At 43.1% G+C, this 23537-nt stretch overlaps 1 protein-coding gene across 2 annotated transcripts; it reads right to left on the bottom strand.

Moving 5' to 3' along the window:
- Positions 1-227: 227 nt before the first annotated feature.
- Positions 228-9575, bottom strand: MMAA (metabolism of cobalamin associated A). 2 transcript variants are annotated; one of them, XM_042049845.1, is made up of 7 exons: positions 9501-9575; positions 8401-8877; positions 7236-7358; positions 5987-6157; positions 5596-5681; positions 5085-5234; positions 228-3791 (listed from the first exon to the last, which is right to left on the bottom strand). In XM_042049845.1, the coding sequence occupies exons 2-7, from the start codon at positions 8819-8821 to the stop codon at positions 3504-3506; spliced, it is 1239 nt and encodes a 412-aa protein (XP_041905779.1). In that variant the 5' UTR covers positions 8822-8877; positions 9501-9575; the 3' UTR covers positions 228-3503. The 2 variants fall into 2 exon arrangements, with proteins under 2 accessions (XP_041905779.1, XP_041905778.1); XM_042049844.1 differs by lacking the exon at positions 9501-9575 and adding an exon at positions 9156-9494.
- Positions 9576-23537: the final 13962 nt, after the last annotated feature.

Raw genomic sequence — 23537 nt, 5'->3', positions numbered from 1 at the left:
CATATTAAGAAAGAAAACTTCAGGAAGGGAACTGCATACAGTTTAAAAAAAAAAAAAGTTCCTTGGTATTCTTTAGCTTTACTCAACTCCCATTCCCAAAAATCTCAAATAGCCAACACATTGCAGACTTCACAAAAAAGCAATATATGCGAGGAGAACATAAAGGCTTGAAGCAGCATGCACAACAGGAAGTAATGCATTTACAGAAGGCGAGGGCAGATTAGATATCAAAGAGAAGTTTTTTATTACTTAAAGCAGGACATTACAACAGAGCAGTAGTCAAGAAGGGGTCACTGGGTCCTGTCACTGAAAACAGAGAGATTAGATATAAAGGGAATAAGTCACACTAAGAGCATGAACTTGCTAAGAGCATTTTTTCAACCTTAAGTAACGTGGCTGTAAATATACGTGGGGCTCAGAGTAAAGATTACTGAACTGTAACCCTTACACTCTCTGACCTGTTTCAGAGTCCTGGATAAATCACTTGATCTCACCACACTTGTTTTCTCCAGCTGTGAAACACCAGCAACATCCATTACACAAGGACCTAGGGAAAAGTTTCACACTTACAGACAACTGCAAGACTTTGTAGGAAACAAGTTTGTGTATTTGAAGAGTTTATTCTTTACCTCCCATACTCATTTGTCTAACAGTTTATCATACCTCCAGCTACAAACTTCATCTTGCTATTGTATTCTCATGAAGTTATATTATTTCCCCGTACTATTCTGCAATAGTTCTGGGTTTAAGTGTTAACATGAGAGCAGCTTGACAACTCCAGAAACTAAGAATATGTCAACATCCTACTCAACAGATTTGTTTACTATCTTTTTTCAGAAGCCTGTTTACTTGTATAGCAATATTTTAATGCATTTTAGCCAACTTAATCCCACAGAGCTAAAAATGACAAGCTGGAAATGTTCTTCCCTATCTTGGGACATACTGGATTGTTTACCGAGTTGTAGCCTACCAGCTGAAGCTCTGCAGTCTTTCTGAGGACAATGCATCTGCCAGCCCATGAGAGCATGAACAAAACTGCACAATTAATTGAATACCAGTTGATTCCAAAACACATCACAGCAAAATTTTACAGGCTATAAAAAAACCTATCTGATTCTCACATGGAAGGCTCAGTTCACAGTTTGCACAGTACAGCCTTTCGGTTTGGTAGGGAATCACTGAAAAACTAAGCAGGGACCCTCATTTACCATTTCGTTTCCAAAGACCCTTTTGAATAGAAGGGATTTCTCCATCTACTGAAGCATGAGGCACAACTGAACACATAAAGAAGGCAAAGCTGATTTTCATTTAATGCTCTGCTTTAAGAGGAAAATGCAGTTCAAAGAACCTGCTTAAGCCATTGCACTTCTGCTAAGAGTTCATTTGTAAATTAACAATACTGTAAAAGAAGCAACAAAATGAGAAAATAATGATAGCCCATGGCTTGAGTGGATCAGCAGATCTGCACCCAGAAAACAAACACTGAAGAAGCTGTAAAACATAATCTGCTTGAGCAGTTCTCATTTAAACAAAGCTGCAGGTTTTAGTTTTACTTGCTTGGCAGCTTGTGTATAACAGACAAGAACAGTGGTCCCTGACAGAAGACAAAGTAATGACCATAATAAGGGTTTGATCTAACAGATAAACACAAATGAGGTCACCTCAAAAACTGCCACCTGAAACAAATGGACTATCAAAAAGTTGAGAACTCACTGGTTAAAATGCTGCTGCTCTCATTAATTAATTTCCCAGCTGACTGTCATTTCTTCTACAAGGTACCATAAAATACAGTCAATATTTAAAGATGAAAGGACACAAGGACACAAGACATTGCTTTTGGTTTGGGGCACTCTCTGTCACATTCAACAGAGGCTGTTTAAAGAAAAAAGAAACTGTAAGCACTGCACTTCTCTCACAACTCAGCATGGTCATAACAGTCACTGTGCTTCTCCATACATTCCACTCCATACATTCCTATAGCTGCTTCTTTGTTGATTGATTGCAGCAATCCCAAAGTACTGATTGAAACAAGAATAAGTGGTCAGAGAAGTTCTGACAATTTATGTGGTGGAAACCATTAATACCAGCTACCCCAGTGCAAAATGTCTTAACTAAGAAATGCCTCAGCCCCAAAACACCACAATGTCCTTCTGTAGTATTTCACTGCAAACAGTGTCTAGCAGGAAAAAGTTGGGAACAAAATATAATAACTGGGACAAGGGGAAAGAAGAGAAAAAAATATATTGATGGGAAAAAAGTCCGAATGAAAACACCCTGAAGGTAAAAAGAGGATTTAAGTAACCCAATTCAGTGCTATACTAGAATTGGGTTGCCAGAGCCCAAACAGGTGAAACTGAGCTAAAGTCACCATACCTTTCATGTACATGTCCGGAAAATCAAAACTGAGAAACTCATCACTTCCATTATATTTCTTGAAAAATTAATTCATCTAAGCACCAACAGGCTCACCAAATTCTCCTGTGTTACTGGCTTTACTGTCAGGTCTCCAAAAATCAGCACTTTTCCACTTTATCCTTCACATTTAGTGGGTACCAGATGAGCTCTGCTTTCTAGATCACAGATCAGGAAAATGTTTCGCCCAGATTTTTCTCAAGGGAAAATAAAAAAATAAAAGTGCTTTTGGTTGGAAGCAGTCCTGTCTTCTGCAAGAGATAAAGAAAAAATACCAAACACACCTGGCCATTTTGTTTGAATCCAAAAAACATGTCAGATCAGAAAACCATAAAACATTATTTTTAGAGATAAATTATTCTAGTATAAAGACATTTGCTATTAAAACATTATGGGTAACATTTGTTCCATCTGATGTCTGCATGTAAAAAAAAGTCTTAACTAAATTTTGCTTTTTAATAAAGCGTCTATTTTGAAACTGGGATGGTTAAAATTCCCTTCTCCTACTGTACAGTGTATAATAACTAACTACAGCTTCCAAAGAGGGACCAAACACCACTATGTTCTATTTATATGTATACAATTTATTTAAAACTAAGGCTGTGGTCTGGTGCTGTCAGGCAGTCCAATGTTCTTGCTGTCATTCAAGGTGAGGAAAGAAAATGCAATCCATTATGGCAACAGCTGCTGCTATATTAGAATGGAAAGCTGCAGTGTCAACTGCACTGAGATGACCCCACAACCAGAATCAAACCTTGCACCACCACAAACCTCACTCTCCCACCCTCCCAAAACCAACCATTTTACATGGGCATCCAGTTTTCATCAACAGATCTATGGCATGTACAAATTGGAATTTGGAAATTAATTTTTTTTCCAATATAGTGTGTAGTAATCTGAGAGTGAGCCTTTGGATTTGTCATGATCGCTGCATATACAGAATCCAACAGAATTCTTTTGCAGAGTACTGGATAGGTATTCTATTCATGTCTGCTGCAGTAAAACATTTGAATTCACACATAGAAAAAGTGTATTTAATGTTCACATTTACATAAATGTGCACTTAGCAAGAACAGAGTAGAAAACAATGCTTAGAGACCATCTTTGAATGCCTTCAGCAGCAGGTCAGCTGCCAGTCCAGGAGACAAGACTCCACTAAGAACTTTTTCTTCCAGAAGTGGGATCTTATCCTTGACTGCCAAGTGACTCCGGAAATGCTCCAGCATGTTTTCTTGGATAAGGTTCCACATCCACACTTTCTGCTGTTTGCGTCGTTTGGCAACCAGCTCGCCACTTGTGAGCATGAGGTCACGGAACTCAGTCATTTTATCCCACATATCCGAGATCCCTTCCCCGGTTTTGGCAGAGATGCGCAGTACCTGTCGGATCCAGAGGAATTGTTAAAGCCAAGTTAGCTGCTGGCCTTGAGGTTTCAATTACTGGATCAGGTAGACTGCAGGGGAATTAAGAAATGTGTGAGGGAAACTTCCTTCAATACTCACTTCATGAGGTTCTAAGCATTTCTGTGCCTTTTTCTTTTCCCCTCCAAAAAATGTAGGATTCTACTAACTAAAAGTAGATCCTAAGATCCATAGTATTTGGGATAAATAGGCCTTGTCCAACAGCTTGTATAATGAGAATCATTTTTAGTAAGTCCTTCAGCTAAAAGGTACATTATTGCTCTTTTACTTAAATGTAAAGTTAAGTGCGTATTTTGGTAGCTATTCTTTTGTACTTAAAATATGCCAGAAATGAGGTATTTTGACTATTTTTTTGCCTTTGCTTTCCAGAACAGGAATTAATTTTGCCAGTAATATTTCAGACATCCAGCACAGTCTTTCAAATTGAACAGCCTGTTTTTTTAAAAAAGCTTCTCTCTCTTTCCACACTTAGAAAAGAAAGGCTAAACCTCAGTCAGCCCAGCTGATTTAAACTCAACTTCATGGGTCAATTTCAATACCAGGGTAGAACAAACCTCCTTTACAGACAGAAGTTTATTTATAAAGGAAGTGAGAGTGTGTGCGTTTGCTTATTCTATATACACATATTAAAAATTAGTACTGAATCTTCTCCTTAAAAATCCACCATAACCTTTTAGTAGACAAAATACAGCACTAAAACTGAAGACCCAGAGGATGAAAATTCCAATTATCTAGACAATTTCATTATGTGAGACACAAACAAACAAAAAAATTAAAGCAGTAAAGGACACACATGAACTAGTGAAAGAACAAAGATAATCACAGGCTTCAGAGTTATAACAGAGGGAGAAGTAGATTAAGAGACATTTTTAGATATGCATAGTTTAAAAAAAGTAAACTCCTGATGTCAGTAATAGTTCTGCTAGTGCAGAGATTGTAGCTCAGGGCAGAAGTCCTGGGGAGGAGGACTGGCTTTGCAGTGTTTCATGTGACTCACCTTGAGATCAGAGGTGAAGCACAGACAGCAGCAATCACCTCTCCAGCACACTGTGAGACTGAACAACCAACTGCAATTTTTATAAAAGAGCCCAGGGAGACTGGGACAGCCAGATGAGAAGAAACCAATCCTAACTCATTCAGCACTTTTTCTGGGAGGAAAAAATACAAAAAAACCCAAACACACCACCAAAACCCAAACAAAACCCAAACCAGACCCAAAGAGCCCCACAAAGCACAGCGAAGTGCACAAACCTTTGGCCTCCAAACCTTTGAACGCTTGCGAAGCAGCTTCATAGCACTGATGTACTCAGCCTGGATTCTCCGGGCAGGCACAACTAAATCACCATCAGCCTTATTGATGGCAACGAGATCTGCCATCTCAATGATGCCCCGTTTGATGCCCTAAATGCAACAGGGAAAGAAACCAGGAGTACCCAGAGGGGGTGTGATACACTGATTCATCACAAAAAGCAGGTCAAAGGGCTTTGTTAGTTTCTAGTTTTCGCCCCAAAAATATATGCAACTAGTAAACATGTCAAAGTTGAGCCACAGAGTATCAAAAGTTTACATCCTAATACTTTAAAAACCAAAAGAAAAGGGAGCTTAACTCTGCACTAAGTAGATTACACTGAAAATACTTAATAATAACAGTATAATGGACAAAATACTATTGATATGGACTTTCTGCACAGATACTACCTGTTGAATTTAAGTTTCTCTTTCTAGTCCCAGGTAGTAACCAAGAAGAGAAATCAAAAAATACCTGTAATTCATCTCCACCCGCAGGTGGTAGCAGTAATATAAACATATCAACCATATCAGCCACAGCAAATTCTGACTGGCCCACACCTAAAAAATAAAATTCAGAGTTTACCATTTACTACAAACTTTCAGTCACATTAATGACAAGTAATTACAACAGATCCCAGCACTGCCCCATCAACAAATCCCATTAACAAAACAAAGACAACTGGAAACACATTAGTTTTGTAAAAGACATACAGGACTAGAAAACAGACAGAACGAGCATTCATGTTCAACCAGTGACCATGTATGAAAACATGGGCAAAATCAAGGCAGAAAGTATGCAATTATTAGCACACCTTACTTTCATGTCACAGCAGGACAATTAAAAGAAAACCTTAAGCACATACCTACTGTTTCCACAAGAACAACATCATAGCCTCCTCCTTCACACAGCAGAATGGCTTCATTTGTGGTCCTTGTGACACCTCCCAGGGTCCCACTGGTTGGAGATGGCCTGATGTATGCATTCATGTCTCTTGACAACTCAGTCATCCGTGTTTTGTCCCCCAGTAGAGAACCTTGAATGTTTAACGTTAAATTATTTCAAAAGTGCAACACAGCCAAACTTCCCCTTTTCCCCCCGTCCCACCAATAAAAGAGTGAGAAAAGACAGATCTCTTGGGCAATGTCAGTCAAATGAATATCCCAGTAATGGTTGCTCAAGGCTTAGCTGAGGGCTAGAAGTTACTGCCTGGTTCTTCCACTTCTCAGAAGCTGGAAAGGCCTGACAGGCAGACCTTACTGCTAACAAACATGAAGAATTTGTGCTAGGTCAGAAAGAATTCCAGAATTCCTGAATGGCTTTTTGAGGCCTATACACATCGGGCCAGACAGCTGAATCTTGTCTGTTCCCATCCAAAGGGACATTATGATTCTGACACTCCCTGATGGTGGATTTTTCGTTTTAAGAGAGCTGACACATGTCCTGCCTTCCTTCTACTCAAACAAACTGTAAATCAGATTCAGTGAGATCTATGCACTCGATATACACCCCAAAAGATAAGGGATGCTCAATTCTTCCAACTGCTGCAGCCTTGCTGTCACATTTTGCTATTCTACTGATGCATCCTGAAGGCACGCATTCAAGAACATTGTCTTAGCTCCACGCCATTGCAATGCTCTAGTTGTTTTCTTTATAAATAGTTACACACCTCTAACAGCACAGAAGCTGGAAAAATTAATGATGCTGCCTGGCAGCTACCCATTATGAAAAGATCGAGATTGCATTATTAGTATCAGAGAAACCATGAATCAGGCATGGTCAGCTTGTAATTTCCCTATAATTTTTTACTGGAGAGTTACAGATTACAGCCTGTAATCAGTAATCCTGCACAACTTCGAAGAAATTCAAATTCAGAAACATAAAATTGCAAGGCAACATTTGAACCCTGGAAAAGAGGAAATCTGGAAGAATTACAACACTGACACCTGTTTCCCAATTTCGTATCACATTGGAAAAAAATATGAAAACTCGATTTATTTATTTTTTATATTTTACTGTTATAGGCACCAAATTTTCCTCCACTTGGCCCAAAGAGATACTTCTGTAGCTGACAAGGTATTAGAAACCTGACTCAAACTTTAATTCACACTCACCACCACTTGTACTAGAGGAAGGGTCTACAGCCAACACAGACACTTTGTGTTTTCTTTCTGTAAGCATTTTCCCAAAGCATTCTATGAAGCTTGATTTTCCAGCACCAGGAGGACCAGACAACCCTAAATGATCATATTAGGAAGAAAAAAGCATTTTGTTAGTCAAATAAGTAATACATCTCATGAATACCAACAACATCTAAGTTGATAACAATTCATACTTTAACACAGCATCACAACAAAAGCAAATAAAAGCTATGCCAAAACTATAAAACCGTAGTTTGGTTCACCCAACATAGCAGCACTTCATCACTCCTCATCCTATTCGCACCAGTATAACACTGGGTTTATCCACACCCTTTTCCTTCCCTCCAAATAAAATTATTTATGCCATAAGACTTATCCTTCAGAACTTTCAAAATGTTATATACTAGAACTGGATCTTTCAGATTTACTATAAAAGAAACACTCTTAAAGCAAAAGCAAGCCCTTACCTTGAAGAGCTGTTTTTTCAAAAAAATGAGGCCACTTATTTGCATGTCAAAGCTCCCAAACTAAGATTAGCACCAAACTTTTCTCGCTCCCATGCCCCAGTTCTTGTTCTTACTACCTTTGTACAGACAGCAGAGATGACAGCTGGGCACGACACGTTAGCAGTCCATCTCTTTGTAAGGGAAAAATATTTTACAGCTTCCAAGAGAAGCAGGTTCAAGTCTCCTTCAGCTGAAAAGTACGCTGCTTTAAAGGAGGGCCATAAAACAGGAAGGTGCATGCTTTTCCTTCTGCAGACTAAAAAAGGGATTCAGGAAGTATTCAAGAAAACACCTGCTTCGGGAAAAGACCACATCTGCTTGACTACATCTTTCCCTAAGTGTAGATAACATCTGCATCAGTCTGCAAACTAACTAATGTTTCAGCTTATAATGGTTACCAAAAACACTCCGAGTGACAGACCCCCAGGAAGTAACACTAATTTCTAAAGCATTTTCAAATCATTTTTCATCTCAAGGCATAATTCCACTGGACAACAGAAGTAATCTAGGTTGGTTATAAACCACAAAAGAATAACAATACAAGACTACAGACCACAAACAGCAGTGATGATAAAAGGTGAGGACTGTAATCACATGTAAGCAACTACTAGACAAGACATAAAAGGACTAACCCACTCTAAAGGCAAGTGGCTTTCCTTGATTTAACTTTTCTTGTTCCCTGTGGTAGGATAATACCTTCTGAAGGAGCACCTGGGCTATTTTCTTCTTCCTACTCTGAGTTGATTCTATAAGTGTAATGGCTTCGGCTAAACAAGCTCTATGACCCTGGATTAGTCCATGGTAAAGTCTGTCTACAAGTCTCTGTTCCCAGTCAGAAAGTCTCTCTACTTGCTGCTCAGGGGCTGCTTGCTGGCACAGTTCTCTCCTCAAACCATTTGATGAACAAATCCATTTTGTACGACAGCAGTGCGCTGGCCCAAGAGATTCAATGCCCAGGAAATCTGCTCGGGACGCAAAGTGAAAGTTCGTGAAGTAAGTTCTTCTGGAGAAGTAACAATGAGGGAATCTCAGCAGCAAAGTGAGAATCTTCATATTTTTTGGAATTAAAAACTACCAGAGTTGTCAGTTCACTTCTGTTTGCAGACACCCTAAAAAGAAAGCAAAACATTTTTACTTTCTTCAAAGCACTTGTGAGGACTCAAATGAAATTTATGCACACCCATGATCATCAGCTTTTATTTTATCTGCACCTGCTGCCATGAATAAAAAAATTAGTTCCCTTTCCCCGTTGAACAGATGCAGTAAAAACAAGCTATATAATCAATAGCACAGTACCTCTTTATTATCATACTTCATAAATCAAAATATTATTTTTATAGATAGGCAGGTAAAAAAAAAGTACTTTTAAATAAGCCTCTGAGCGCACCTGCAGCACACTACAAATCGAGGAACAATCAATCCTTATGCCTACGGAAATGGCGGTATATTCTAGTTTGACGGGCTTTTTTAAGCAATTATTCGGGATGAGGTTATATTTGCACTTATTTTCATCAGAAAGAGGAAAAAAAGGTCTGGTAGGGCGGGATTTCAGACACAACAGCATTTAGAAATAAATTGGAGGAGCTGAGGCCTCCCCGAGGCGCCCGGGCTGCCCCAGCCCCGCTCCCGCTCCGCCGCCTCAGCCCGGGGCGGCCGCTGAGGGGATGAAGGCACGGGAAAAGCCGCCGCTCCCCGCCATTCCCGGTCGCTGCCCACCATTCCCGGCACCTACCGGAGCCGCCCCGCTCCGCCCCGGGAAGTGACGCCCTCAGGCTGAGCCGGAACCCGCTGCCCGGCGGGGAAGGGAGCGGCGGGGCAGGCGCGGGGTGTCCCCGCCATCCCCCTCAGAGCGGGGGGTGAGGGCTTCAAGGCTCAGGGCTGGCCATTCCATGAGCACGCAAACTTCCATGGCCATGGAGTCATAGTCTCCCTGCTGTACCCTTACAGTGAATGATGTTTCAAATCATCGTTTCTCTCCTGAAATCATAGCAATTTCCACTCTGAAGCCGTGCATGGCGATTTCGAGTCCTCCCACTTCGTTTCATTCACTCGGAAGGGAGAAGAAAAGCTTAAATATCCACTTGTGCTTATTAAATCACGGTTATTTCCAGCCTCATTAAACCTCCTCTTTAAAGTTTCCTGCATGGAATGTTTGTTTATTGTGGGGTGGGGTTTGTTTCGCTCTTTTTTTTTTTTTTTTTTTAATATCTCCATCTTGCCATCCTTTCTGCTCATCTTCTTAAAGTACACAGATTTATTCACAATAAATGTAAATGCACAGAATCCACTGATTGAGCTGTTCCCAATGCCTTGCACTGTCCTTCAAAGAATTTTTCACAGTGTCACCACACGGGCAGGGAAAATGACGGACTGTAAAATAGCAAAAGTTTTCTTCTGAACTGCTGAATGCATGATTTAGTCTCACTGCTGTTATTCCAGTCCAGGAGATTATGACACACAGAGAACTAAACAGTTCAGGGCTAAGAAAATAGGCCATTTTGTGTCCCTGTCAGCATGGGATGAAACCACGGCAGAAAGAGACAAGAAGTCCCATTTCAAAATAGCCTTGTGAGGTCTTTCTGTTTAACCAGGTCTTTATTTGCCACAGTTAGCGTGGATCACTGTATCTCTTCATTAACAATCTTTCTAAGGCTCTCTGTTTGCTTACACCTAGGTAGCATATCCCCACTATTACTTTAATAACAGCAGAAACAAAAAAAAACCCATTCTACTACTGCTTAATTGATCGTTCAGTTTATGCCCCTTTCTGTTCTCCCAACTTGAATACTTTTTTCAGTGACCTCGATGAACAGGCTTGCAAAATTGCACATTTCATCAACGCTATAGAGGAGAGGGGATTGTTCAGTTCTCTGTCTATGATAACCTTGTGGACCGGAATAATAGAAATGAGATTAAAGCGTGCACTCAGCAGTTCAGAACAAAACTGCTGCTCTTTTACACAGCCCACCAGTTGTACTGCCAATCTGATAAGGCCACCAACAGGCATGTATGTGGTTTAGAGTTGTCTTCCTGCAAGAACTGTTTTCAAGACTTTGCACACTCGTGAGGTCTGGAAATCCAAATTGCTCAAGTCACCTCTTGTTTGTTCCCCTTTCCCCCCAACTCGGTTATTCAACAAGTTTGCTTTTCACCAGTCACAGACTACAGTCTCCAAATGCCAGAATGAGAGGAAGACTTCCTATTGCCTTGTCAATTATATACACCCTTTCTTTCAATATTCTGGAATAGAGGTAACACAGGTCTTCTAGTACTGAGAGCTCTTCTACCACCTCTGATTTTCTGTTCCTCTAACCTCATCCAAAATAAGCAAAATACTCCCTTAGAAGCTGGACCATATCTACAGTCTCCTTAATCTACATCCTGCCATACTATACGGTGCTCTTGTGTTCCTCCTATGGTCATTTAATGTATGCAGGTAAAAAGGTTTTTTTTTGTCGCTATTACGCACAGCCCAATGAATTTTGGTCAGACTCACTGTATTTGTGCTTTCTGGTCTCCAACATACAGATTTCTCTTGGCTTCTGTATTCTTTATCTGTTCATCATTCATTTACTTAACATTGTTGCTGAGCTATTGAGGAGGGTAGTTCAGTAATTTTCCACATCAGGCTCTGTTTCTCCTTTTTTTTTCATATTGTCTTTCAAATTTGGAGTGGGAGGAGTGTGTTTGTGGATTTGGGGTTTTTTTTATTTCAAATTAAACTCATATTCTTTGTTCTCTTTGCTTCTTCTTTTCCCCAAGGATGTCAGAAGAATAAAAATGTGCACCCCATAGGTATTTCATCACAGTCTGAAAAGCTGTCCAGGATTTAAGAAAATTATCTGTTCTAACCTCCTTACTGCAAATTGATCCCAGTGTTAAAGAAAAAGGTACTTCTGTTAACTCATGAAATGGCAGTCTTCCTTCTGAGCCAATACTAAATCAAACATCCTGTAAAGTGGTGTAAATACTGTGCCATAAGCTGAAGGTGCAGGGAGGCACAGATACTCAGGCAAAGTGTGCAGCCGAATCCAGATCATTGCAAAAGAATAGAAAAAGACCCTTCTGTAACCTCTCACAGCAGGATTAATATTAACATTAGAATCTGCCAAATTCAACCATGCAAATTTAAATTCAGCCTAACTGGCTTCCCCTTGCAGTTTTAGTTGGATTAGTTCATTCTTTCTTTCTCTGGCAGCACTGATTTCCTTGCTCTGTTCACCTCCTCTTTAAGAAACCCCAAAGTAATCTTTGTGCATGTAATTAATACAACGGTACTTAATGTAGTCATAGACACTTCTTTACAGCTGTGTGCTGTAGAGGCCAATACAAAACCATAGTCCCTGCCATGGTACAAACTGAAACTATACTGGTGACCGAATGACCATTTGTCCTTTATTTCAGAAGACACCCCTCAATTCATTTCAGTTTTCACAGAAGAAGAGAAAGAACTTTGATGCAACCTCCTCTTTACAGCAAAACATGAAGCAAGGTAACCACTGATTACAGCCTTCCTTTCAAGAAGAAAGGCTAAGCCTTTCAAGGACAGATTTAGCACTCTAGACAAAATATACCTCCTGCCTTATCTTAATGGATAATTGGACAGCTGAAATGAAACCACTAGGAAGCATATTCACAGCTGAAAGTTTGCCTGTTGAAATGCAACTTGAGCCCAGGCCTCAGATCTGCAATTGCGACTCAGGCAAGGACATAGCACATAAGAAGTCCATCTCCCCAAAGGCTCACCAACAGCTATACCAACAGGTGTTTGGTGACTGTGAGCATCCCAAGGTTTTACTACAAAGGCTGGGACAGAGCAGCAAGTCAGCTGTCTGGCTAGGTGTGGAGAACACAGCCTTACCACAGCTTCCCAGGTTCAGCCACCTACACAGAGGGGACAACTCCATGGCTGAGCAGATTCTCCGTACTTGTGCTGGTGAGGAGCCATAAGGTTGTCAGGGCTGCTAGAGCTCCAGAACCTGGAAAAAGATATTTGCTCTTTGAGCTTTGGCTGAGACCTGCAAGACAGCATCTGAAGAAAGAAGAGGAAAAAAGATCTTAAATAACTATGGTTTATATTTGTGTAATGTTTTTATAAACAAGGGAGCTGAAGTTTTTTCACAAAACCTTAGAGCAGTGACTTCAACATTTCCTTGTTGGCACATTAGTGAGAAATGACACCAGCCATTACAGGAGAGTTTTCTACTGCTTAAATACAAGTTTTTTAATTGTTAATGATGAACTGCCTGATGTAAAATAATTTTAAAGGGAACAGATAAAACCATCTTTTCTTACAAAAGCAACTATCTTTTCTGTAACAAAAGGAAAAAAAGGCATTTACTAGACTAGATAGGCAAAACCGCCGAACATTATTCATATACTACTACTGCTTGTAAAAGCAAGTTAAATAATGTTCTCCAGGATTGATTCATTGTTAAAATTATAAACCTGGAATAGCAAGTCATTTGCCAGTAAATTTTTTTTTTCTTTCAATTAAAAATGTATTTAAAAGCTTGGCTTAAAGAATATGTTTTTCTCCATGGCCACCAATGACTCATGGTACCAAAATATTTCTCATGTAGTTCATTATTGCACAGCTGAAAAGGAAATAATTAATTGCCTCTTCCTGGCTTTTTTCAATACAGCAATGAAACCCTAGCAAGCATATTAGTAAACATAAAAAGTGTAATACAATCTGGCACTTGACTTTGCCGAGACACCCTCATTCCCAGCTACTTTTTGCTTACGGAAAGTCTTGATTGGCTGCAATTTTTAAGTTCTGTAGTTGCCAAAGACTCAGTCCTGAGCAGAGGACTGAGACTTTCAAGTGACTAAATACAATCCTCCTTCCCGCCAGCCCGGGGTGCTAAGGGTTTATTATGTCAGTTTGAAATGAGCATGATCTTATACACCATAAGTGAATACTGCAGTTTACAAGGTGAAGCATACACTGGGGCAAGGAATCAATGATGAATGCACAACTCCATGTACCACTGAAGACAATCTGAGCATTGAGAGTGAAAGCATAAATCTCTCATGTATTCATGTGGCAGCCAGTGGGCCCGTGGCACTGGGGAACGTCAGAGCCCCTTGGAGGAAGGTACCTTAGGAGGAGAGACACACCCCAGGTTAGAGTGACCAAAAAGGCCTCTCCCAGGATACCCTGTTCTGTTATGAAAATGTATCCTAGTTGTGTTCCCCTGATTGACCCATTGGCCTCCCTGCCCCTTTCTACCCTATGTGTCCCTGATCCAGAAAGTTCTCCCTTCCTTACTCTCCCATTGGCCCTTGTTCCCTCACCACTCCCCTTGCATTTCCCTATTGGTTCCTGCGCCTTGACACCACCGGTGTACCGCCCCGATGCCCTCCAGCCATTGGTCCTGGTGCACTCTCCGCCCCTACCAACCTCATATTTAATCCTGGACCCTCACATGTTCTTGGTTCTTGTCCCTGGACCCCCTTCACCTGTGTGGAATAAACCTTCCGGTGGAACTCCATACAAGAACCCTTCTCGTCTCTTTGCTGCCAGTGGATTTACCAAGTTGTCCAGCTTTGAGTGACTCTTGTGGTGCTGCATGTGTATGGAGGTCTCGCTAGGCGGCTCCACAGGGGATGCTTTTGGGAAGGTCACAGCACCTTACCACCGCTCACCACTGCCACACATTCAGGTGTTTTTCCCTGCATCTGCAACAGCATTGGTGCTCAGAGTTCTTTGTTCCACACTGAGTGCCTCACTAGCCTGTGAAAACCACAATTGATGGAAGTGAGATGGTGAGAATTATCCATAGGAACATAACATTGCAGCAAAACATATCAAGACATTTTCTGCTCCAGGAAGACACAGCCAAGATGAAGACCAAGCCCATGGTAAATCTGATAGTCAGGATTCAAGACTGAGATGTAGGAAAATCTAAGTGTTTCCAGTTGGGACCAAACCCATGGTGTGAACAGGGAAGGATGTTTCTGGCAGGCCACCCAAGTGCCTTAAACACGAGGCTACTGTTTATCATGCTGGAAGTCTTCTGTTTCTCTGCTGTGTGGATGCTGGGGTTTTAGGAGTTCTCCTTTTGTTTTCTTTTTCTCTTAAAGAATTTTCCCCATACATGTTTCCAGGGGGACAAATTACTGTTTACTTGAGAGAGACAAAAGACCTGGCCACAGGGGGAGGGATCCAATTGGCTACTCTCTTTCACCCGGGGTTTTCTCGTGTAGGGGGGGGATGCTGTGAGATTTGAACTGGGAAAAAGGGGTTGGGTACAGTCCCTAGCTCTCTTGTTCTCCCAGCATTTGGAGGGAGAGGAGGGCTGCCGTCATTGTGGAGAGAGTTCATTGCCGCTGCAAGTTTCTGCTTTCGGCTGCCGTCCTTCTACCATGAGTGGAGCATGCTCGCTGGAGCGGCTGTTGCACTGGGACCCTAACACCCTATCTCACTAAAAGAGGGACCTTTTCACCATCTGCTCGTGTGCCTCAGAGAGAAACCCCGGGATCCCAAGCCTTTCCCTGCCCCAGTGGGAGCCGGGCTGCGGCTGCCCTGCCCCCACTGTTGCTTCAAGCCTTCGGTACTGTAGCTCCGCACGCCCTGCCTGCCGAGACCTCTGGGGGTTCCCACTGCAGCTCCGCAGTTTGGATACATCTCGTTTGCCACCCGGGATTTGTGCTCGTCCCTGCCATTCCAGCCTGCTGTTCCCGAGGGTCCAGCCAGACACTGGGATTGGCTGCCCAGGGGTTTGTGAAGCCTTGCTTCCATCCCTTCCATTACCGCGTGCTCCCCGAGCTCGCTCCAGAGCGCCCCCTGCAGCCGCGGGGGAACCATCGCACCTGCCCTGCTCACCGGGAGCCGCCAGCGCCCCTGCCGGCTGCGAGCGGAACTGCACCCGAGGGGAAAGGGCCTGACAGCCGAGAAGGCTGGCACTGGGTTTGTGATTGTTTGCTGTTACTGCCATAGTTATTGTCGTTTGTTTGTTATACATATATATATATGTATGTATTAGTAAAGAACTGTTATTCCTATTCCTCATATCTTTGCCTGAAAGCCCCTTAATTTCAAAATTATATTAATTCGGAGGGAAGAGGGTTACATTTTCCATTTCGAGGGAGGCTCCTGCCTTCCTTGGCAGACATCTGTCTTTCAAACTAAGACAGTAGGTGTGCGCATACACGTTGTGTTTTCTTGCTTACTCTCCAACATGCCCACAAAAGCAAGACTTTGGTCTTATAATCCAAAATTGTGTGCGAGCTAAATGTCCCATTTTTCCAGGCAGCTGGAGCAGATGGGCATGAAAATGACAAAAAGGGAATATTTTGCTAAGATTCATTGTTGTATGATCAACCCATCCAGAAATACAGCAAAACAACATTCTAGAAGGCTGACTAACTTAGAAAGGGCTTGTTAAAAAGCCCATTGGATCATACTGTGTCATTGCTTTACACCACAAAGTAAACCTTCATGTAAGTACATTTACAAAGCTTAGCCTAACAATACAAAATATTGTACCACAGAATTAAGATGAAAGAAGAATCCTTAAATTAGACAAAAAGGGAAGCAAAAAACTCCAAAGTCCAAACAACAAACCCCATTACAATCGTAACTGATGCAGTTGCATGGGGAAAATTAGCACAGAGCGTATGAAAAGAAGTAAAATATTTGTTTCTAGGACCAGCTAACAGAGGTCCAGAAGGGTAACTTGGAATCTTTTTGTTCAGAAGTTGGTAGTTTCATCTAATTGCTTTCCAGTCTAGGTCCATGTTTAGAAAAGAATTGTAGATTCAAGTAGCAGCCCCATCTCGATATACCATTATATTGTGTTGCAAGAATCAAAGATGTTCTGCCTGCACTTCCCCACCACTGGCAATTAGCCATTAATTTGTTGTCTGAAAATTTGTGTTTATCATTAGTGCAGAGTGTGGAGGCTGGTGGGTCTATCGAAGGAACCACAACAGCCCCCTGGAAGGATGAGCCATAGGGCTCTCTTAGGTTAGGGCAACTCTCCCAAGGGGCTTTGCATTGATTATGTTAATTATGTAAATGTACCACAGTTCTGTCTCCCTGGTTGGCTCATGGGCCTCCCTACCCCTTTTTTACCCTCTATGTCTCCCTTCTAGAAAGCTCTCACTTCCCTGTCTCCCTATTGGCCCATGTGCCATGGCTCCTCCCCCAGGGTCTCCCCATTGGTTCCTGGACCTTAGACCCGCCTATGCTCCTCCCTGTCGCCCTCCATCCATTGGTCCCTGATGTTGTCTCCGCCCTTAATCCAGCCCCACATAAAACCCCTGGACCCTCCACTATCCTTTGTTCTTCGTCCCTGGACCCCTTCCCCTTTGAGACCCCAATAAAGCTCACTTGTGGAACTCTATATGAAGGACCCTTCCCTGCTCCTTGTTGTCAACCCTCTTGTGGATTACAAACTCCCTGGCATGCGTGTGTGATTGTGTGTGTGAAGTGGCCTGACGAGTGGCTCCCTTGCTGGCGGCGCTTCTGGAAGGTTGCGGCACCGTACCATCCCTCCCCACTGCAACAGCAGAGGAATAAAATTGAGAAATAATTCCTGTGATTCTTGCCTTGAGGCTCCCTTACTTCTTCTGGCCAGAAGGGGAAGCTAGCGCTATATGGTTGATACAGCCTGGATGGATTCTGAACACGTGAGCATTCATTTCACTGTCGTAAACCTGCCCTGTTCGGCCACGGCGGAGTTTAACTACCTGAGGAACTTACACACACTGAACATTTATTGAGAGTGCATTCAGGAGGCTTCAGAATGTAAAATATAAAAGCCTCTCTGCGAGCACTGGTTCTGTTGCTGTTGAGACAGATGTGACAGGCACAAACCACACCAACAACTCCAGGCAAAAAGCATCTTTAATTCTACAAAGCCTCTTTTATACACTTTCTTGGCACCCGTGCTGTGTATCCATTGGCTCCTAAGTTACTACCTTACAAATTATTGGTTACCTACACCCATTCTAAACCCAAAACCAGCCTCCCGCGAACAGCTGTGCATTCTTCTTCTGTTGTTTTGGTTTTTTGCTTCTGTTGATGCTAAAATTCTCAAGGGTACAAACTGAATTCTCACGGGTAAAAAGCGATTGCGTCCAAGTCGAAATCTGTGAGACCTTCAGTCCAGCTGTTGGTTCCCACAGTTCCCCCTTTTTGTTTCTGAACTATAAATGCAGCATTTATGGTCCTCTGCAGGGCCCTTTGCAGAAAGGATAATAAACACAGCACAAGGAGTAAAATAAGAAGGATAACAATTACAATTAAACATCCCATTTTCATGAGGTCTTTGACCCATTTAGCAAGTTGCCAATTACAAAACAAAGCCTTAGACCAGCCAGACTCATTTTCTTCTCTTAACTTTGAAACACTTATTTGTAGTTCTTTGATATTAGCAAACACTGATTTAGAGCAGTGTCCTGGGTTGCAGTGTTCTGTTACCATCCTCATGAGCTGTTGAACCCAGGTGGGGCAGTGTTTCCTTGCTGCCTCCCTCCAGACTGTCTTCTGTTAATTGGCCCATCAATGCCCTGCTGCATGGCTCATAGATAACTCCCTCCAGACTATTTACTGCTTAATGGGCCCATCAATGCCTTGCCTCATGACTCATCATCCCATTGTGAGATGCTCCACCCAGAGGGAGGAACCAAGCATTCCATCCTGGATATAAGCTGAGATCCCAACCACCACAAACACCCTTTCCACTGGATTCCCAGAGGACAAGAGCTACATAGCCACCACTGGAACTTCCAAGGAAGACCAGACCCTTCTACAGGATCACCGCTTCAACAGAACCACATCCGCCACTTCAGGAGGACTGCAGCCACCATCTTATCGGACTGCCAGCGCCACCCTGACTGACAGGGTGTCAGGTTGTATCCTGACTCTGTCAGTTTAACCCAGTGTTTTCTGCCTTTTTTTTCTTTTTTTAATTACACTATTAAATTGTTATTCTGACTTGGTGCCTCCCACTGGTTTGTTTTCAAACTACTACACTTGGTCAGAAAGATTTATGCAGCACATGCCATCAAATTCTTCGCAACTTGTGTCCATGTGCCAGCAGCAAAAACTCAATGGCTGCTCGATTTTGCAGGGTGGCGTGTCTAATAGAATCACCATCAGTTAGCAATCCTGATGGAGCAAGCAAAGTGGCATTAGTCTGTTTAGCAAGAAACCAACCTAACTTATTTAACAATCTCAATGCTTTTCCAGACACTACTCCTGGGACAAAAAAGGAAGCTAAAACTGTGTATAAAGCTTTTGCCCCGGCACAGTGAGTGGCAGCTGAGGGGCCATGCGGCCGCTTCCGGGCGCCCGAGGACTGCACAGACGTGAGTCCGCTTGGGAACTGCACAGGCATTGCCGCGTCCAGCGGGCAGTGGTGGGGCAGCGCCGCCAGGGTTGGTGCTGATGGCAATGGCGGCCACTGTAGTGGCGCAGGCATGTCCGGAACATTGGGAGTGGGGGAAACCATAGGCATGGGCTCGCCTTCGCTATCGCTCCACCCGTCTGCAGGCAAAGGTGAACAAACAGGATCTGTGAAGTCAGGAGGGGCAGGGCAGCTTGCACCGGGCTCACAAACAAGGGCGGCCGGCACCCCACTACACAGTTCACCGCCGGTTTCAGCTGTGTGTGTTGGTGCAGAGCCATCGACCCCTCCCTTCTTGTTCTCCACCCCGCTCAGACCCTCCACATCCGCAGAATTCTGCCGCTGCAAGTCCCGCTTCTTTTTCACAGCTTTCAAAGTGTCCAGTAGCACCCTCGAGGTAGTAAGTACTGTCTTTGTGGTTTTGTCACCGCGGGAGGCAGCGTCAAAAATAAGTTGCCCAGCTTTCTCCCAGACTGTCACACTAAATGTATTCGCTGAGGTAGGTTCCAAACCCTGACTCTTGCACCATAGTAACAGGACTTCCAAGGTATGCTTATAGTACTTAATACCGCGCTTGCCTAACGTAAGCGTCCATATATAAATTATAGCCTTTTCTTCTTGGGATACATGAGCTCCCATTTTTCCCCTAGCAGCTCACCTTAAAAGGCTGTAATCGGTCCGAACCTTCGTCCACCAGGGTTTTTTCCTGTCTGACTCCGGCCGTTCTCCCCTGTGGCTTGGCTGCCCGACAGGCAGCCGCCTGTGGAGTTGTATCCCGTCGGAGGCACCAGATGTCGCTGTTGAGACAGATGCGACACGCACAAACCACACCACCAACTCCAGGCAAAAAGCATCTTTAATTCTACAAAGCCTCTTTTATACACTTTCTTGGCACTTGTGCTGCGTGTCCATTGGCTCCTAAGTTACTACATTACAAATTATTGGTTACCTACAACTAACACCCATTCGAAACCCATAAACCAGCCTCCCGCAAACAGCTGTGCATTCTTCTTCTGTTGTTTTGGATTTTTGCTCCAGTTGATGCTAAAATTCTCAAGGGTACAAACCGAATTCTCACGGGTACAAAGTGATTGTGTCCAAGTCGAAATCTGTGAGGCCTTCAGTCCAGCTGTCGGTTCCCACAGGTTCCATCTCAGTTTTGTTTGGAGAATTACTCACAGAAGACCAGCAGCAAGTGGCTGTAACCCTGTTTAGGAGTCCTTTACAGCAAGTTTCTGACTTCCCAGCAGAATTTTGCTGTTTCCCTATCTCTGGTCACTGCAGCAAGTCAGGGATCTCTGTGTAACATAAGGCTTACACAGGAATGTCATCTTATTTACCGATCTAAACCAGAAACAAAATACAAAACATACATTTTAACCAGTAATTCTGCTGCTGTGTTAAGACACCTGTTTAGAGCATCAGTGTGGGAAACGAACAGAAAACTTCCTAGGAAACATATGAGGAGTTGCCTTGTTGAATTAATCAATATTAAAGGATTTTGGGTTTTTGTTTAGAATGAAGACAAGAAATCTGCAGTACTCACAGCTCACACGGCTTGTGGTCATCAGCATCCTTCATCCTTTTCAGAGCACATTCAGTTGTGTTTATTTGATGTTTTGCAATTCTAGTAGCGAATGGGGTAGACTGACTGAGGGGTTTTTTTCTCATCAGCTATTCCATTTCAGTTTCTCATCATTAAAAACCCAGCTGTTTATTTGACTTAAGCTAATCAGACATGTTAGATGGCCCTTCCCACAGTGGTGTGGAAAGAAACAGCAGCAGTCATATGCCAAAAGCTGTATTTAGGTATGTCCAAAATTTCTAGTTTTGTATCTATCTGCATGTCTCCAGTCTGGCCTACACTCAGAATTTCTGCCATTTCTGAAGGAAACTTCCAGGAATACTTCACTTCCAGGAACTTCCAGGAATGCTCTCTTCTCAGCCAGAGGCAGACTATTCAAATTGTCAGTGGATGAAACATTAAAAAATGATCATGGGAACTCCTGAATACAAGGCTGGAATACACACACACACACGCACACACACACAACCATCCCTTGTCCCTGTTTGCCACTTGTGCTATTTTTCCTCATGAAACAAGACTGATACTGAAATATGATAAACAGATGCGAAGTACATCAATGAGGGTGCAGTCACCAATAGTGGAGGTCTGACAGAAGGCCTGATATGCCCATTAGATCTTAAAAATAACCTAAAATTATAAGTAAAAAATTGATTGTGTTGCAGTAAAAGTATTCTAGGATTGTATTGCAGTGTCTCTCCCCATCGCCATGCCTCTCTGCTGCTGAATTGTCATACCTACTTCTAAAAAAGATAGAATGAGTGGAGACTCAAAGGACTAAAATAGAAGTTACTTCCAGAATGAGATGTTTCTTGAAGGGAAGGGATATTGATTTTGTTTTTATAAAAGCTTCTCATATTTTATATGCTGAGCTCTAAAGAATTTTTTGCTAACAGCAAATCAAAAAATGCAAGAAAATTAGAGCTCAAGTCAGAGCTCTCAGCTCTTACTCCACATTTCAGAATCACATTCAGAATGACATTTCACCTTCCCGGTGCTCCTGTTCCAGGGAAGGAAAAGTAAGCAGTCATTCAAATCCACACTCCCTTTAGCTGGTGTTCTGGAAAAACAGCATTTCATATGTTAAAGCCTCATGATCTATCCATCTAGTTGTGGAAAGCATAAAAATTCTGATACCATCTCCTGAGACTGAATCCATTCTTGTAACTAAGCCTATGAAAAGAATAAAGGTGGCATCAACAATCTGTTTTAATGGCACCATTTGTATCATTTCCAATTACACAAGTACCATTTCTCCAAAGTCATTAATGCCCTGACATTAGAGCTGTCATTGCTTCTTCAGTCTTGCTGCTCTGAGAGCAGATTCTGTGTAGGAATATTGATAAGCTTCAAGAAAAGCTCTTCTCCAGATGTCTTGTATGAGGCATTCATACTCCAGTGTCGGGGTCCCTTCCCCCCCTGCCATGTGGTCCTGGGAGAGGGGCCCTGGGGGGGAGACACAGGGTTTCCCTAGCCCCTGGTTAGCCTCATTCCCCATCGGTTGTTTTGTGTTCTCCTGCGCAGGCAAGGACCCTCGGGTCCCGTGATTGCAGCAGTTCTGCGGCAGATCCTCAGCCATGTGGCTGGAGAAATAAACATGTCTCTGAAACATCTATCAAGAATTGGTCCATATATATTTCTTTTCCACGGGCCTTGTTGTCTGATACACGTGTTGCAGTATCCGCACTGTAACAAATGGTGGATAATGCAAGCAGAACGATCCCCGATCCCTAAGGACAGCGACTGATTTGTGAGTAAACTCTGGATTTCTCTTCTTGTTTTTGTTTTGCTGTTCCATCTCTAAACTATGGAGGAACTGTGGAAAGACTCTTGGCTCTCAGAGCCGCATATGGACATTTATCTTAAACTTGAAAAGATTCTTGAACAATGATTTGTAAATTTTAGCTTAATTCAAGCTCAAAAGGAACTGAAACACTTCCTGGCATGGTTGTTTAAGAACTTTTTCTACATTTCTGGGGATTTAATTCTTACCAAAGACTTTTGGAAGACCATTTGGACACAGTTAATTTCTGAGTCAAAATATATGCTGATGGAAGAATATTTTGGTGAATATTATGACTGTTGAGCAATGTCAGCTGTGTCTCGGCAAAGGGAAGCGTGCTTCAGGGACCATGCGACCCAGACCATGTGCGCCGAGCCCTCTGTGAGCAGCAGCGAGGCAATTCCCACGCGTGGGCGGAGCCACGCGAGCTGCAGTGTCGGCAGCAGAGCGAGGCACGGTGGGAGTGGTGTGACCTGGCAGTGCCCGCCCGGCCGGCCCCGCACAGCGCGTGGTGGAGCGAGCCCCGTGAACGCCCGACCGAGAATGGCGGCACATGGGTGGCGGCCGGCGACGATGGCTGCGGAGTGGAGTTGCGCCTGGCCGAAATGCGTGCTGGAGCAGGGGGTGCTTGGGGGCCCGGCTGAGAGGTGGGTGCAGCTGAGAGCAGAGGCAGCGGCGTGTGGGGAGCCGAGCGGCCCAGCCCGCACGGCCCCAAATGCAACCCCGGGAAGAGCGCGCAGGCACGAGCAGCCCCAACGGCCCCGGTAGCTCCAACGCGGGAGCGAGCAAAAGCGAAAGAGAAAGCAAAAACACAGCAAGACAGAAAAGAGCAGCCACTCAGAAAAAGGAAAAAAATCACCGTAGCTAAGGTTTTAGGAATAGTAAAATGGTAAAATGTTAAACAAAATTATGGTTTTATAACAAGATGTGACAACCAGCAAGACATATTTGTTCATAGAACTGCTATTAAAAAGAATAACCCTTGTCGCAGTGACCACTACTGTCCACTGCCCAGGCTGGCTCCAGCGGTGTGTGGCGGGA

This window comes from Corvus kubaryi, unplaced genomic scaffold (assembly GCF_017639235.1).
Source record: "Corvus kubaryi isolate FWS band 111438036 unplaced genomic scaffold, C.kubaryi_AGA036_p1.0 71, whole genome shotgun sequence".
Lineage (NCBI taxonomy): Eukaryota > Metazoa > Chordata > Aves > Passeriformes > Corvidae > Corvus > Corvus kubaryi.
The sequence above is the reverse complement of the archived record's forward strand: the minus strand, read 5'-3'. Positions and strand labels throughout refer to the sequence as shown.